This window comes from Monodelphis domestica, chromosome 7 (assembly GCF_027887165.1).
Source record: "Monodelphis domestica isolate mMonDom1 chromosome 7, mMonDom1.pri, whole genome shotgun sequence".
Taxonomy (NCBI): domain Eukaryota; kingdom Metazoa; phylum Chordata; class Mammalia; order Didelphimorphia; family Didelphidae; genus Monodelphis; species Monodelphis domestica.
The window spans coordinates 127,347,002-127,365,624 of record NC_077233.1 but is presented as its reverse complement, the minus strand read 5'-3'; the positions used below and the strand labels follow the sequence as shown (position 1 = coordinate 127,365,624).

At 36.4% G+C, this 18,623-nt stretch overlaps 1 protein-coding gene across 8 annotated transcripts in view; it reads left to right on the top strand.

Annotated features, from left to right (window-relative positions):
* RIC1 (RIC1 homolog, RAB6A GEF complex partner 1) overlaps nucleotides 1-18,623 on the top strand; it is a 181,853-nt gene that overhangs the window by 84,948 nt on the left and 78,282 nt on the right. For 7 of the 8 annotated variants that reach the window (XM_056805439.1, XM_056805440.1, XM_056805441.1 and 4 more), the window contains one exon: nucleotides 17,715-17,857. In XM_056805439.1, the coding sequence (XP_056661417.1) occupies nucleotides 17,715-17,857 (143 nt within the window). Of the gene's footprint in view, nucleotides 1-15,037; nucleotides 15,552-17,714; nucleotides 17,858-18,623 lie in introns of those variants that run through there. The other variant, XM_056805446.1, reaches the window with a different exon arrangement.

Genomic DNA, 18,623 nt, shown 5'->3' with positions numbered 1-18,623 from the left:
AGTAAAAACAAAGAAAAAGAAAAGGCATGAAAGTTCTTAAGTCACAGTGAGGGAGATGAAGAGGGTAAGGGAAGATATATGCCTGTGTGCTCTGAAATTCCTTTATGTGATTATAATCTTCTAGCACATCTTTCCTGGTACCTCACAATTCCTAATCTTCATACTCAATCAGGTCTTCACATGCTCACCTATCCGTACTTTACCTGGTCTTCACATCCAGACTGACTATATTTTCTTACTCTTCTAATCTTTAACATTTATTTGTTGAGCCAGTTCTGTTGTACATTTCCTTGGTATTCAGATTCCTTGTCTCCACATCCAGTCATCTAATTGCGCTTTGTCAAATCCAAGTGCCAGATTATTTTCACTATCTGCCTCCTTCACTTGTACTCACTTGCTTCTCTCCTTTTTTTTTCCTTTTTTGGCCGTTGGTCGCCCTTTTCTTTTCCTTTGTTTTTTTGTTTTTTTGTTTTTTTTAGTCAATTTAGAACATTATTCCTGGGTTACAAGAATCATATTTTTTCCCTCCCTCCCCTCCCCCACCACTCCCATAGCCGGTGAGCAATTTCATTGGGTATTTATTACTTGATCAGATCCCATTTCCATGTTGTTGATGTTTGCATTAGGATGTTCACCCAGAGTCTACATTCCCAAACATCCCTGTTGACCATGTAATCAAGCAGTTGTTTTTCATCGGTGTTTCCTCTCCCCCAGTTTTTCCCCTGAATGTGGATAGAGTTCCCTCTTATAGATCTCTCCAGGTTGTTTGGGATCACTGCATTGCCACTAATGGAGAAGTCCATTACATTCTATTATACCAGTGTATCAGTCTCTGTGTATAATGTTCTCCAGGTTCTGCCCCTTTCACTCCACATCAATTCCTGGAGGTTGGTTATTCCAGGTCCCATGGAATTCCTCCAGTTTATTATTCCTTTGAGCACAATAGTATTCCATCACCAACATATACCACAATTTCTTCAGCCATTCCTCAATTGAAGGACATCCCCTCCCTCATTTTCTAATTTTTTGCCCCCACAAAGAGCTCAGCTATAACTATTCTTATACAACTCTTTTTCCTTATTATCTCTTTGGGGTACAAACGCAGCCGTGCTATGGCTGGATCAAAGGGCAGACAGTCTTTTAGCTCCCTTTGCACATAGTTCCAAATTGCCCTCCAGAATGGTTGGATCAATTCACAACTCCACCAGCAATGAATTAATGTCCCGACTTTGCCACATCCCCTCCAGCATTCATTACTTTCCTTTGCTGTCATGTTAGCCAATCTGCTAGGTGTGAGGTGATACCTCAGAGTTGTTTTGATTTGCATTTTTCTGATTATAAGAGATTTAGAACACTTTTTCATGTGTTTATTAATAGTTTTGATTTCTTTAACTGAAAATTGCCTATTCATGTCCCTTGCCCATTTATCAATTGGAGAATGACTTGATTTTTTTTTACAATTAATTTAGCTCTTTATAAATTTGAGTAATGAGACCTTTGTCAGAAGTTTTTGTAATGAAGATTGTTTCCCAATTTGTTGCTTCCCTTCCAATTTTGGTTGCATTGGTTTTGTTTGTACAAAACCTTTTTAATTTGATATAATCAAAATTATTTATTTTACATTTTGTGATTTTGTTTTTTCTAACTCTTGCTTGGTCTTTAAGTCTTTCCTTTCCCAAAGATCTGTCATGTATACTATTCTTTGTTCACCTAATTTACTTATAGCTTCTTTCTTTATATTCAAGTCATTCACCCATTCTGATTTTATCTTGGTGTAGGGTGTGAGATGTTGATCTAAACCTAATCTCTCCCATACTGTCTTCCAATTTTCCCAGCAGTTTTTATGAAATAGTGGATTTTGGTCCCAAAAGCTGAGATCTTTTGACTTATCATAGACTGGCTTGCTGAGGTCACTTACTCCAACTCTATTCCACTGATCCTCCTTTCTGTCTCTTAGCCAGTACCATATTGTTTTGATGACCACTGCTTTTTAGTATAGTTTGAGATCTGTGACTGCAAGGCCACCTTTCTTCACATTTTTTTTTTCATGATTTCCCTGGATATCCTTGATCTTTTGTTCATCCAAGTGAACTTTGTTATGGATTTTTTTCTAATTTAGTAAAAAAAGTTTTTTGGTAGTTCAAAGGGTATGGCACTAAATAAATAAATTAATTTGGGTAGGATTGTCATTTTTATTATGTTAGCTCGTCCTACCAATGAGCAATTAATGTTTTTCCAGTTGTTTAGATCTAGTTTTAATTGTGTGGAGAGTGTTTTGTAGTTGTGTTTATATGGTTCCTGTTTGTCTCAGCAGATAAATTCCTAAGTTTTATATTGTCTAGGGTGATTTTAAATGGAATTTCTTTTCCTAATTCTTGCTGCTGAGATATGTTGGAAATATATAGAAATGCTCATGATTTATGTGGCTTTATTTTGTATCCTTCAACTTTGCTAAAGTTGTTGATTATTTCCAGTAGCTTTTTAGTTGATTCTCTAGGATTCTTTAAGTAGACCGTCATATCATCCACAAAGAATGATAGCTTGGTCTACTCCTTGCCTGTTTTAATACCTTCAATTTCTTTTTCTTCTCTAATTGCTACTGCTAGTATTTCTAGTACAATGTTAAATAATAGAGGTGATAATGGGCATCCTTGTTTGACTCCTGATCTTATTGGGAAGGCTTCTAGTTTATCCCCATTGCAGATAATGTTTGCTGATGGTTTTAGATATATACTGTTTATTATTTTTAGGAAAGGCCCTTCTATTCCTATGCTTTCTATTTTGAATTAGAATAAGTGTTGTATTTTATCAAAGGCTTTTTCTGCATCTGTTGAAATAATCATGTGATTTTTGTTGGTTTGTTTGTTGATGTGGTCAATTATGTCAATGGTTTTCCTGATATTGAACCATCCTTGCATTCTTAGTATGAATCCTACCTGGTCATAATGAATAACCCTTGTGATCACTTGCTGGAGTCCTTTTGCTACTATCCTAATTAAGATTTTTTCATCTATGTTCATTAAGGAGATTGGTGTGTAGTTTTCTTTCTCTGTTTTTGTCCTGCCTAGCTTTGGAATCAGTACCATATTTGTGTCGTAAAAGGAATTTGGTAGAACTCCTTCTTTGCTTATTCTGTCAAATAGTTTGTATAATATTGGGATTAGTTGTTCTTCCAATGTGATAGAATTCATTTGTGAATCCATCTGGTCATGGGGATTTTAGGGAGTTCTTTGATGGCTTGTTCAATTTCTTTTTCTGATATGGGGTTGTTTAGATATTCTATTTCTTCCTGTGCTAGTCTAGGCAATTTATATTTTTTTAAATATTCATACATGTCACCTAGATTGCCATATTTATTGACATAGTTGGGCATAATAGTTTTTAATGATTGCCTTAATTTTCTCTTCATTAGTGGCGAGGTCTCCCTTTTCATCTTGGACACCGTCAATTTGTTTTTCTTCTGTACTTTTAAAAGTCAGATTGATCAGTACTTTGTCTATTTTTTTTTCAAAGTACCAGCTTCTAGTCTTATTTATTAAATCAATAGTTCTTTGACTTTCAGTGTTATTAATTTTTCGGATCTCTAATTTAGTCTTCATCTAAGGATTTTTAATTTGTTCACTTTCTAGTTTTTTAATTTGCATGTCCACTTCATTGACCTCTGCCCTCTCTAATTTGTTAATATATGAACTCAAGGATATATATTTCCCCCTGAGTACAGCTTTGGCTGCATCCCATACATTTTGAAAGGATGTCTCATCGTCGTTTTCTTCAGTGAAATTATTAATTGTTTTTATGATTTGTTCTCTAACTGATTTTGGAGTATTGTATTGTTTAATTTCTAATTAGTTTTTTATTTTCCTCTCCATGTACCCTTACTAATTATTCTTTTCATTGCATTGTGGTCTGATTTATTATTTCTGCTCTTTTGTACTTGTTTGCAGTGTTTTTATGCCCTAGTACATGGTCAATCTTTGCGAATGTACCATGTGCTGCTGAAAAGGTGTACTCCTTTTTGTCACTATTTATTTTTCTCCACATATCTACTAACTCTAATTTTTCTAAGATTTCATTCACTTTTCTTACCTCTTATTTATTTTTGCTTTTGATTTATCTAGTTCTGATAGAGGGAGGTTCATCTCTCCTGCTAGTATAATTTTTTTATCTATTTAATCTTTGAGTTCCACTACTTTCTCCTTTAGAATTTTGGATGCTATGCCATTTGGTGCATACATGTTGAGTACTGATATTTCCTCATTGTCTACACTGCCTTTTATCAGGATGTAATTATCTGCCCTATCTATTTTTTCTTTGGGTTTGTCAGATATCATGATTGTGACTCCTGCCTTCTTTGTATCAGTTGATGCCCAATAGATTTGGCTCCATCCTCTTACTTTTACCCTATGCGTGTCTGCCTTTTTCATGTGTGTTTCTTGTAGATTGCATTTGGTAGGGTTTTGGCTTCTCATCCACTTTGTTATTCGCTTGAGTTTTATAGGTGAGTTCATTCCATTCACACTCAGATTTATGGTTACCAGCTGTGTGTTTCCCAGCATTTTGATTTCCACCCCTAGTCCTGCCTTTTCTTCTTTCACTATTTCCTTGTACATCAATGTTTTGTTTTTAATTAGCCCCCTATTTCCCACCCTTATTTTACTTCCCTTTTTAACTCACCCTTCCTTCTTATTCCCCTCTTATTTTCCTTAGGGTCTTTTTATACTACCCCCCCCACACACACACACACGCACACACCCTTCATTGTACTGCTTCCCTCCCCACCACTCTGTTTGTTCCCCTTCTATTCCCTATAGGGCACAAATCAATTCTCTGCCTCAATGTATTTGATTGTTCTTCCCTCTTTGAGTCAATTTCAATGCACATAAGAATTGAGTATTTCCTATCTTCATCCTCTTTACCCTTACAGTGTATTGATGTTCTCCCCCTTCCCACCATGTGCTTCTTTGTGACATATAAATTTACCTCATCTTGTTTCTTTTCCCATTTCTCTTAGTATTAACCTTTTTTTTAACTCTAGTTTTGTGTGTGTGTGTGTGTGTGTGTGTGTGTATATAATTTATGCATTCGTTTATCTATATACATACTTATATTTTGGCATTTCATCCTATAGTTTGCCACTGTTCCCTCTAAGTATAATTTTTCTAGCTACCCAAGTGATGATAATAATTTTTAAGAGTTATCAATATCCTCTTTTCTTGGAGGGACACATCATTTTATCTAGAAAAGTTTGTTTATTGTTTTCTTTGTGTCCCCCCCCCCCCTTCTCAGTTACCTTTTGATAATTTTCTTAAGTTCTGTGTTTGGGCATCACATTTTCTGTTTAGGTCTGGTCTTTTCTTAACAAATGCTTGGAATTCTTCTATTTCATTAAATTACCCTACTTTTACCTATAGGAATATATTCAGTTTTCCTGCGTAATTAATTCTTGGTTGTAGACCTAGTTCCCTTGCTTTCCAGAATATCATATTCCATGCTTTTCGGTCCTTCAGTGTAGATGCAGCCAGATCCTGTGTTATCCTCACTGTAGTTCCATGGTATCTGAATGCCTTCTTCTTAGTAGCTTGTAATATTTTTTCCTTGGTCTGGTAGTTCTTGAATTTGGCTGTAACGTTCCTGGGTGTTTTCTATTGTGGATTAAGTACAGGAGGTGATCTATAGATTCTTTCAATCGCCAATTTTTCCTCTTGCTCTAGACTGTTGGGGTAGTTTTCTTGGATAATTTCCTGTAGTTTGATGTCCAGGCTCTTTCTTTTTTCATGGTCTTCTGGTAGACTAATGATTCTTAAGTTGTCTGTCCTGGAACGATTTTCTAAATCTTCTCTTTTGGGAATGAGATGTTTTATATATTCCTCAAATTTTTTATTCTTTTGATTTTGTTTTATAGGTTCCTGCTGCCTTTTGAAATCACTTGCTTCTAATTGTTGTATTCTGGTTTTTAAAGACTGAATTTCATCCCTGGCTTTTTGGTCATCCTTCTCCTTCTGGTCTGATTTTCTTTGGAGGTCATCTTTCATGTCCTTTGCCTCATCCTTCATCCTCTTTGCCTGATTTTCAAGCTGATTAATTTTGGCTTTCAAGACTCTTTATTTCCTTGTTTTAGTTCAAGTGCCTCTGTTTCCAGATGACTTATCTTGCTTTTTAAGTTCCTTTCCCAGCTGTCTTAAGCCTCTCTTTATTGTGTTTTGAATTGTATTTTGAATTCTTCCATATCCTGTGTCCAATTCGCTGGGGTTTCCATGTTTTTGCTTGATGTTCCTTGATCTTCCTCTTTTCCATTTGCTCTTTGTTCATTGCCTGGATAGAAGCTGTCAATTGAAATTTCTTTTTTCTTTTTCTGTTGTTTGCTCATATTTGCCCCCCCCCACCCCCCCCACCCCCCGTAGTTACCTGGACTCTTGCTCTTCTCATTGTGTGCTGAATCTGTGGGTTTAGGCTTTTCTGTTAGCCTTCAAACTTGGGGCTTAGCAAGGCACTCAGAGCAGTCTGTGGGGGGAGGCATGTTGGAACTTGAGCTTCCTGAATGTCTTTAGGAAGCTTGATGAGATTAAGCCCAGCTGAGTTGAATTTTCAGGACTGGATGTGCCCTGAGGCCAGAACCTGCTGGGGGCAACATGGAGTGTCTCAGCTGCTGTGACTAGGCTGTATCCTCAGTGATTCTCTACAAGCTGCCTTCCAGCAACCTGTATTTGGAGCCCTGAACCTGGCACATCTTTGCCCGCAAGTTACTCCCTCCAGGCTAGTGCACTTGCTGGCCCAGAAATTCCAGCCACTTGCTGGAAACTCAGTACTTTGGGTTGGGGAGGGGTCCTGGGACCATCCTTCTTCCTTCCCCTTTGAGTTTTTTGGAATTCAGGTTTTTTGGGGGGCATACCTTTCACATTGAGTCCAGCAGGAGGGTTCCTTAGCTCTATTCTGTTAGTTTTAGTTCACAGTCCCCTAGGAGCATTTGTTTTATAATTGGTGAGGAAGGCTTTTCAGAGGCCTGAACTTTTGCAACCTCTTTGCAGCCATCTTGACTCCGCTCCTTCACTTGTTTCTGAATAGTGCTGAAGAAGGTCAAGAAACTCCTGAGTCGGTCCACTGGAAATATATTTTGCCTTGTCTCAAATGGGTCCTCCCTTCAGGGAAGCAAGTTACTCTGTGCCACTCACACATATCATCCTCTATTCTTCAGATGATTTCCCTGTCTTCCATATTCCTCTTTCATATATTCAGCTTTCCCTATCTTTTGATGCCTTCCCTACTGCCTGCATTCTAATATTTCTTGTCCTTTACTTCATCTTACAATCTTCACTAACTGTTCTACCATACCTCTCATTCTGATTTTTGCTAAACTGCTTGGGAAAAAAAACCTATATACTTAGTACCTCCACTTCCTCTTCTCTCACTTCTAAACTTTCTGTATTCTGACTTGTAATCTCATTATTCAACTGAATTTTTCTCTCCAAAGTATCAGAGATTTCTTTCTTATCTTTTCTTTTTTTTTCCTTTTTAATTTTATTTGGTCAGTTTCATACCAGCAATATCTTAATTGCCAAATTAAATGGCTTCTTAATTCTCATCCTTCTTGATTTCTTTACAGCATTTGTCCCATTCTCCCTCTATACTTTCTTTTCTTTGAGTATTTGTTACTGTCTTCTTGTTTAACTTCCTTCCTGTCTTTCCACTCCCAAGTTTCTCCTAAAATTCTCTCTTACTATTAAGGATACCTACCACTCTTGTCCTCGCCCACATTCACAACCTCAGTATCATTCTTGAGCCCTTCCTTACTCTACATATCCAAACATTTGCTCAGGCTTGATTTTTACTTGTATAGCATCTGTCATACATGCCCCTTTCTCTCTTCTCACATAGCTTTCTTTAATCCCAGCTGAGGCTCTCTTGCCTTTACCAATTCAGTAGTCTTCTAATTGGTAACCCTGTCTCATCTCTCCCTACTCCCAGAATATTTTACATTTTGCTGCCAACTTGATTTTCCCAAAGCTTAGGTATGATCTCTCCCTACTTAGTAACTAACTCTAGCAACTCCTATTCCAGGATCAAATATAAAGACCTTTGACATTTAAAACTCTTTACATCAAGGCCTCTTTGTTTTTTCCAGTCTTCTTATACCGCATATCCCTCTTCACACTCTTTGAGCCAGCCATATGGGACTTCTTGCTAATTCTCAAACTTAATATTCCATCTCTTTGTGTCTTTGTACTGACCATCCCCAATACCTATAATATTGTTTCCCTTTAACTCTGCATCTTAGAATTCCTGTCTTCCTTTGAGTCATTCAACAAGCATTTCTTAAGTGTTTTCCTATGTGCCAGTAACAACTTCCTTCTGGAGGCTAAAGAATGTGAATTCTTTTAAGAGCAAAGACTGTTTTTGCTTTTCTTTTTGTCCCTTTGGCTTAGCACAGTGCTGGGTAGGAAGTGAATAAATTATTGTTTAATCAGTGCTTGTTGTTTGGTTTATTGTTGAATAGAATATGATAGAGATATAATTTATAATAGTAGTACTTTTCGTTTTTTGCTACATGGATTCTCTCAAGGCACTGTTTTTATATTTTATTTTTCCTCAATAGGCTTGTCATAATATGGTTCCATAGTACCTGCTATAGCACCTTAACTCAAGCTATTCCTTTTCACATATTGTATATTTAGCTATCTTCTATTACTCCACTACTTTCTCCCTTTTTCCTCATGCCTTTCATGGGCATAAACCTACCTTCACAGTAGACTCTCCCTCCTTTTTCCATCTGTCAAATGTCTTTCCTATCTGTGCACAAAGCATAGTCTACTTGAAGCCTTCCTCATTATCCCCAGATAAAAATTATCTCTTACTTCTTACTCTTCAAATTTTCTCATATTACTTTTGCTCTTCTTTTCAGCTGTCATTTTTCCTCATACATATTTGTGTATGTACAGATTTTTTCAGAATGTATATTTCTCATGGATAGGATAAAAAGTCTTAATTTTTCCCCTTTTATAATTATAAAGATATTTTATTTCATCAATTACATGTAATAACAAATTTCCCCATAAATTTTCCAAGTTATATGAACCAAATTGTCTCTCTCCCTCCTTTCACTCACCCCTTCCAGAGCTGGCAAGCAATTTAGTCTGAGTTATACCGGTATTATGAAAAACATATTTCTGTGTTTTCCATATTTCTAAGAGAATAATCATATAAAACCAAAACCCCCAAATGAAATCCCAGATAAACTAAAGTGAAAAAATTGTATGCTTCCATCAGCATTCTTACGCCAACATTTCTTTCTCTGGAGTTCGATAGCATCCTTTGTAATAAGTCTCTCAGAATTGTCCTGGATCTTTGTTTGGCTGAGAGTTGCTAGGTCTATTACAGTTGATCATTCCCCAATGTTACTGTTACTGTGTACAGTGTTCTCCTGATTCTGCTTATTTCACCCTGCATCAGTTCATATAGGTGTTTCCAGCTTTTTTTGAGATCATCGTGTTCATTATTTATAGTACAATAAGATTCCATCACCATCATATACCTCAATTTATTCAGTCATTCCCTAATTGATGGGCATCCCTTCAATTTCCAGTTCTTTACTACCACAAAAAGAGCAGCTATAAATGTTTTTGTACAAGTAGGTCCATTCTCCCCAACCCTCTTTTTTTATCTCTGGGATACAGACCCAGTAGAGGTAATACTGATACAAGTGGTAGGCATTCTTTTATAACCCTTAGGCCTTAGTTCCAAATTGCCCTCCAGAATGGTTGGATCAGTTCACAGCTCCACCAGCAATGCACTTGTGTCCCAATTTTGCCACATCTCCTCCGACATTTTAAATTTTCCTTTACTATCATATTGGCTATTCTGATAGGTGTAATGTGGTACCTCAGTTGTTTGAATTTACATTTCTCTAATCATGAATAATTTAGAACATTTTCTATATGATTATTGATATTTTTTATTTCTTCATCTGAAAACTGCTTATTTATATCCTTTGACCATTTGTCAATTGGGGAATGACTTGTATTCTTATAAATTTGACTTAGTTCTCTATATATATGAGGGGAAAAAATGAGACATTTATCAGAGAAATTTGTTATAAAATTTTTTTCCCAGTTGTTTCTCTTCTAATCTTGGTTGCATTGGTCTTTTTAATTTAATAGAGTCAAAATTATTCATTTTACATCTTTTAATTCCTAGAAATTCACTTAGTGACATTTGAGCCTTTAAGTAAATGTTTTATTTGTCAGCTTCATTCCTACTGCCACTTCATGGTAGCAAAATATGATGATGAAGGAGAGAAAAAAATTGGGGATCAAAAATTAACCCTTCCCAATTTCCCAAAATAATGTTCCAGGTAAATGGGGGAGGGAGCAGTAATGTCTATCTTTATTGTGGTGAAAAATTACATAAAGTGATTTCTTGCAAATGAAATGTTGAGAATATTAAAATAAAAATTATAGGTACTATATGTGTGATTTCATTAGGATTTAGAACCCTTGTAAAAGTACCTCCACTACTTCAGTCTCATAAAGTTGCCCTACTGCACTGCCTTGCCTAGAGTCAAACAACTAGCATATTGCAAAGGTGGAACATAAACTTTTGATGTGGAATATGGCTAATTTTATTGCTTAAATTATACTTGGAAGAATTATAGTCCCTTTTTTTTGTTTGTTTTCTTTTGTCTTGAGGTTGTTTTTTTGCTTTTATAAGTTTTATGACATTGAATAATTGATAACAGTGCATTTTGGATAGAGAGCCATCTATGAATCAGGTTATTCCTATCCCACTTCTGGAGCGACCTTTTTCAGTTTCTTATTTCCTTGTACCCCTAACAGCTCTCTAAAACTACATGTGGCAAAACACACACACACACACACACACACACACACACACACACACACACACACACACACACACTCACTCACTCACTCACTCACTCACTCACTCACTCACTCACTCACTCACTCTGATCTACTTATTAGAAGTTTCCTTACCAGGAGTTGTCAGGAACATTGAAATCCCAAATCAGGACTTGATCCTCTTCTTGACCCTACCTCTCGCATTTATAATGCTACAATCATATATGATGCAGTAGGAAGAAAATGTGTACTCAAGGAAAATGGAATGATGATTATCTCTTATAATTATGACAATGTGAATATCCTGTACTGTCACAAACGTACTTGACAGAATATAAAAAATTACTTTTTCAAACATATTTGAGATTTCAGTAGATCACATACTTTCCACAGAACATCATTTAGTTCATTAGTTTGTATTTCATTCTTTGATGAAACTAGCACCTAATTGTAGATGAGGAGAAAAGCAACTCTGTGTATATTTTATAGAAACTAAATTAGCAATTAACTATTATCAATGTATACTTCCAAAATGGAAACTGAAATTTAAAAATTATGCAGTAGTAGTCTCTCGGTGTCCAAGAATGAAAATTGTTTTTGTGCGTTTTTAGTACAATGATATGACTATAATTTCCCAGGCCTGTAAAATTAAAAAAAAAATGTATTCAGTGGCACAAATTATTTCTTCTATTTCCCCCCCAAAAAAACCCAAGATTTACTTTTGTGCTAATTAATTTGTTGTCACTTTAAAAACGTGACAAAGTGAAGTGAGTTTTCCATCTCTCAGAATATTTAAGTAACTTCTATGTAAGCAGCATTTCCAATTTAATATCCATATGATCTTTTTTCAGAGAAAAAATCCAGCTTAATAATTCCACAGTGTATGGAGGTTTGCCACACTTAAAAGTAATAGCACCGATTAAAGTATAGCTTTACACCATAGCCAATTTAAGCTATGTACATATGAATTTTATTGCAAGAATGTAAATCAGTGGTGTGAGATTTGTTTTGCAAATACTGCCTACTGTACTTTATTATCTTAGAGATGAAGAAAAACTATATGTCAGTCATTTTTATTTATATAACTTGTCTCGACCTTCCACCAAAAACATGACTAGAACTGATTTTATGAATGCTCACCCAGTTTTAAAGGCCTGTCTTATATAAAAAAATGCCTTAGCTAGGGGGCTATTTAAATTTATATAGTAGCCCTAACCTTGCCCCTTTCCACAAATAGACCATCTCATTTTCTTTCTTAACAATTTGCTTTTCTCTCCTGGGATTTCATCCACAAATAATAATAATGTTAGAGATCATTTACTTCTTTACTGTATCTCTGAAATTCGTATAAATTCTTATTCTATCCCCACAGCAACTTTTCCAAATCTTTTCTCTTCTCACCTTTAACCTAGACCCTTGGCCTCTCCACTTAATGGCATAAATGACTTAAAAAATTCTTATTGACTGACACACACACACACAAACCCATTCCTTTCCTGAAGTCTGAATCATACAAAAGACATTTGTCCCAGCTTGGTTTTCTGTTAAGAAAATTGGGAATCAATTCAGACAACTTTTTAAAAAAAATTAAAGTTAACTTTAGTTGGTAGATTTATGAAATACTGTTCCATACTACAAAGAGTAATAGCAAATAAAATAAAAGCCAAGTACTCTTAATGAACTCTAAATGAGTCATACTGAGTGAATACAGTTCTCATTCAACTCAGAAGGTTCACTGATGTTCTCTTTTCAGTTAAGTTAATGAACATTTATTCGACAAGCATTTAGTTTGCTATATGCCAGTGACTCTGCCAATTACTAGGGATGCAGAAGAGAAAAATTAGTACTCATTCCTTTTAAGTAGCTCTCATTCCACTGAGGGAAACAATACGTACATATATAAATAGAAAATATTTTTTTATTTGAATTAGTTTATTTAGTCAATTTAGAGCATTATTCCTTGGTTACCAGAATCACATTATTTGCCTCCCTCCCCTCTATCCACCCTTCCAGCAGCCAACACACAATTTCATTGGGTATTACTTGTGTCCTTGATCAGAACCTATTTCCATGTTGGTGTTTGCACTAGGATGTTCATTTAGAGTCTACATCCCCAACCATATCCCTTCAACCCATGTATTCAAGCAGTTGTTTTCCTTTGGTGTTTTTACTCCCACAGTGTTTCCTCTGGATGTGGATAGTGGTTTTTCTTGTAGATTCCTCCAAGTTATTCAGGATCACTGCATTGTCACTAATGGAGAAGTCCTTTACATTCGATTGTACCACAGTGTATCAGTCACTGTGTACAATGTTTTCCTGGTTCTGCACCTCTCACTCTGCATCATTTCCTGGAGGCTGTTTCAGTCCCCATGGAATTCCTCCACATAATTATTCCTTTGAGCACAATAGTATTCCATCACCAACATATACCACAATTTGTTCAGCCATTCCCCAATTGAAGGGCATCCCCTCATTTTCCAATTTTTTGCCACCTCAAAGAGCGTAGCTATGAATATTCTTGTACAAGTCTTTTTCCTTATTATCTTTTTGGAGTACAAACCCAGCAGTGCTATGGCTGGATCAAAGGGCATAGTTCCAAATTGCCCTCCAGAATGGTTGGATCAATTCACAACCCCACCAGCAATGCATTAATGTCCCAACTTTTCCACATCCCCTCCAGCATTCATTACTTTCCTTTGCTGTCATGTTAGCCAATCTGCTAGGTGTGAGGTAATACCACAGAGTTGTTTTGATTTTGATAATAGAAAATATTTCAAAAGAAATACAAAATCATGTTGGACAGTAGGTAACTTGATAGTAGAAGGGACTATCTTACAAGCTTCCAGGCTTGAGGATCCCTAAATTTTACATTTTAAACACCTGAGTTTAAATCCTTACTCAGTTATGGCCTATGTGATTTCCAGACCTCTCCTCAGTTTCCTCAAATGTAAAATGAAGGCTTTCGCTTAGATGAAGGATTCTTAACCTTTTTATGTGTCACAGATACCTTTGGTAGTATGGTGAATCTATACCGTGTTTTGGGTGTTTTTTTTTATCTCAACCTTTTTCTATATTTTTTTCTAATGCCTTCATTTTATTTATTTATTTTTTAAGTTTTTTTAGTCATTTTAGAATATTTTTCCTTACTTACAAGTCATGTTTTTTCCCTCCCCTCCCCCCAACCCCTGCTTGTAGCTGATGCACAATTGCACTGGATTTTACATATGTCCTTGATCAAAACCTATTCCCATATTGTCAGTATAGTGTTTTTAAATGCATGGGATTACAAAGGAAACCAAATAGTAATGAGACTAAATATATAGAGGGAAGGGGGTTTCTGCATTTAAATTCATAAAACACTTGTGAATCGTATTGTAACTACACCTAATCAAAATTAATGAAATCATGAATCCATTTAAGTAGCCATTTTAGATGGAAATCTTTAAATATACTGAACAATTCCTTGACTTCTATAACAAGGAACAAAATGAAAAAATTAAACTTTTTCTTAGAGATCCAGGTATTATGAATGTTATTGATCATGCTATTGTAAGATCCAGTAAGTAAGCTTTGAATGGACTAATCAGCCCTAGGCATGTGGTTTTCTTAGTTTGTATTTCTTTATTCCTTGATTTCTAATGATCTTTAATAAACCTCTTAAAATATAATATTTTCTTACTAGATACTAATTTAATTTTTACACCTTTCACCCTCTTTTCTCTTCCTCTTCCTTTCTGAGACAGCAAGCAATCCAGTAGAGATTCTACATGTGCAATAAAGTAAAATTTTTTTTTCATATTAATCATTTTGTGGAAGAGATCTTGGTGAAAGAAAAGTAGGTAGGTAGGTAGGTAATGAAGGGTGGTTTTGGGGGTGCAATTAGATGTTTATAGGCCAGTATCAAAAGGATAATTGTTTTGGAAAGGCCAACTGTGGGCTGACAGGCTAATAGGTCCAGTCTAGGCAGAGCCTGTCCTGAGGTAACAAACACAGACCACTATATAAACAAGAGAAGGTGAAAAGGGAAGTTTGGATAATCCTAAACTAATGTCAACTACCTAACCCCCCCCCACCCCCACTCCCCCACCCACCACCCCAGATCTAAATGTTCTGTTACCAGGAGTCTATACAAATTTGAACTATACTGATCCTTTCCTATCTGTCTAAGATCCCAGACCCTAATATAAATGCCCTCCCCCCTTTTGATGGTAATAGAGGTAGCGGGTTTTCACAGTTAGGCAGGACAGGGCCCAGGGAGAGGTCCTGGATCCAGAAGGACCCCCAGACCTAATCTTACAGATATACAGCCCGGATTGGTTCAAGATCACACCCAGAAGCACAGTAGATGACAGCAGGCCACCAAGGGAAAGCAGCCAGAGCCTCAAGGTCAAACCTGAGAAGACCTTAAACTCCAACTCCAGTTAACTGTCTCACACATTTTCCCCCACATTCTAGAATCTTTTCTCTGCATCTGCATCTCCCTGCAGACCCACCTCATCTGCTCTCTTATGTATAACAGTAGGTAGATGGTAGGTAGTGTGACAGAGGCTGGCACTAAAGAAAAGTGCCAGGCTGAACAGAGTGTGTGAAACTGATCACCTGGACGGGGGAAGGGTGCCAAGTGATTGGAATCTGGAGGAGGAGAAGACTGGATGGGAGAGGAGTTGTTGGCTCTCAATCTTGAGAAGCTGAAGAGAGAAGGTGGGGAAAGATTTTCTCCTGAGGGTTACTCACTTTTCCTGCTGGTGACTGGAAATCTTTCACCCCAACACTTCCTAATTGAAGGGACTTTCTGAAGAGAAACCTGATCAGACTTTACCTCAGCTCCTGTTGCCCTGTGTCTGAACTGTGGCCAAGGGGCCAAACCCAGGGTTAGTCAACCTGACTTCCTTTCAGGGGCCTCAGGTTACCAAAGCCTCAGCTCCCCCAAACTCAAGGAGGGAGCAAAAGGGTTTAGATAGAAACAGGGACACCCCTTTTTCCCACATTCCTTTCCCATTTTACCCTGCCCGTTATTCCTTTTATATTACCTGATTGAGTTAACATTAAAAGTTATCTTTTCCCAAAGCTAAGTGTGAGCGAACAGATCAAGGGGAGACCCTTTGGTTTCAAGTAGTGGAGAGGGGCAAGACTGAATTGGGGAAGAGCAGCTTTAGCTTAGGAGGGAAAGCAGAAAGAGGAAAATCTTCAAACCCCCTTTTCCCTCTATGAGCCAACCCTAAACATCAGCTGTCTTCCCTGAACCCTGTTCTGAATGGGGGGGGGGGGTTCTCTACTCTTCCCCCCTACCAATACTGAAAGTCTTTACCCCTCTAGTACAAATTAACCTCCCCATATAATATGGTAGGTAGGTTGGTTGGTAGTTGGGTGCCTGGGTGGATGGATGGATGGATTGATTGATTTGATCTGCATTCAGATTTCATCATTTCCCTCTCTGGGGATGGATGGCACCCTTCATCATTAGGCTTTGGGATTGTCTTGGATAATTGTATTGCTGAGAATAATTAAGTCATTCATAGTTGTTCAATAAACAATATTGCTGTCACTGTATACAATGTTTTTTTAGTTCTGCTCAGTTTGCATCAGTTCTCATGTCTTTTCAAGTTTAAAATTTTAAATGTGCAAATTCTTCTTCACCAGCATGAACTTTGATAAAATTGTTTGTTTCATCAACTATTTGAGTTTTAAATTACAGTTTCAAACCTTCATATTTTCTTTCTCTTTAAATTTTAACTTTACCTCCTTTGTGATATGCAACAGTTCCATTGCTGCTGACTTCACCATTGAAACTCCTCCCACACTATTCCAATGAGTTCTGGTCATTGCAAGGAAAGCAAGTAGATGCAATCTTAACAGCATTGAGCTTCAAGTAAAAGGACTTGAGTGTGAATCCCAGCTTTGCCATTTGTTACCTATGTGGTCTTAGATGGATTACTTAACTTTTCTGGGCCTGTTTTCTCACTGGTAAAATGTCAAAGTTGAACTAGGTGAATTTTCAGATCTCTTCTTTTCAGATCCAGATCTCAGTCAATAAGCATGTATAAAAAGTACCTAGTATATGCCAGACACTTCGCTAAGTGCTAGTGATACAAAGAACAGAAAAAATAGTCCTTGCCCTTGAGGAGCTCTCAGTCTAATTGAGATCTATATTCCTCTTGTGGTTTAAATTCATCGTTTTATAGACAGGAAAAACTGAGGGAAATGATTTCTTGAACTGAATCACAGAAGAGCTAGAATTTGAACCCTGTCCTCTCTCTAAATCTAGTTTTCCTTCCATTGTACCCACACTGTGACTACAGACTTTATGCTAGACTACAAATTTTTTTTTTTTGGTGTAACCCTTTCTGCTATCCTTTTTTTTTTGGTCTCTTTATTTGCCTTTATGCAATCATTTCTCATTGTTGCTTATATGCTTGTCTCTAGCAGCCCCTTATCCTGTTTGCTATGTCTAAATCATAAGCTTGGAAAACAGATAGCCCTATCTGTTAAAACTGTAGATGTGAATGTTTATCATATTTCTTATCTTCTCAGTGTTTGGGGAAGTAGTTAGAGGAAGGGACAGATTTTGGAACTAAAAATAAAATTTAAAAAATATTTTCTATATGTGCATATGAGTAAGTGGATTCTGCTGACCAGAGTCATTGTTTTACCAGCAAAATGTATGAGCTTTTTTTCTTTAGACTTGTTGTTTGTTTTTGTTTTTGTTTGCTACTCTGGTTCTTCTGAATTCCAGATAGGTGAAATATCACTATAAATTGCTTTTATGAATTTGAGAGCTTATAAAAATTCCTGAAGATCTGTACACTATCTCAGTGAATTTATGATTTTTAAAGCATTGATTCTAAATTATTATTTTCCATACAGTTTGCAATCAATGCTGGAGGATCTTCTGGTTGCTACATCTGATGGACTGCTTCATCTTATTCACTGGGAAGGGATGACAAATGGAAGGAAAGCCATCAATCTCTGTACAGTACCATTTTCAGTAGACTTGCAGTCATCTCGAGGTAGTTATACCCTTCTATGTCTGAAGTAGAAGAATCTGCTTTTAAAAATTGTTACTTAGAAAAAAATGAACATTTAAGTAACTATATAGTAAAACATAATAACAGATCAATTATGTTTCAAGGTAGGTTTTTTAGAATTTTATTACTTTTCTTAGATTTTCCTGATTCTACACAGACCCATGTTTATCCATCTTAATTTATAAAAGTCTGTTTAACCTATTTCTAGCTGATGGACATTTGCATTGTTTCCATTTTTTTTTGCTGTTGTTTATGAGTCAACTATAAACATCCTATACAAACATATCAGTTTTTTATTAATCACAGTGAATGTCAAAGGGTATATATGGACTTTGTCTTTTGTCACATTACATTTCAGAAGTATTCTCAACTATTTGGGTTTCATACTGCTTACACTCCACCTTTTACCTCCCACTCAAACATTATGCTCCCACTCCTCTGGTCTTGTACTGTCATTGGTGAGCATTTACTTTACTTTGACCAGGCTAAGGCCCCTCTCACATCTCCCTCTCTTTCTGTCTCCATGCCACATTATCATTTGTGCATTATCAGTCCCTCTCTCCAACCCCAACTAATTGCTAAGTTAATGTATGTGAGGTATTATCTCATATAATGTTAAATAATTGAAAGCACAAGGTGTTATCTGTGTCAATTCACTGCCAACACTGCTTTCTTTTCAGTAATAAAATGTTTGCAGTCTGAGATATTTATTTTGCTTTTTCTTAAAAAGCAAAAACATTTTTTTAAT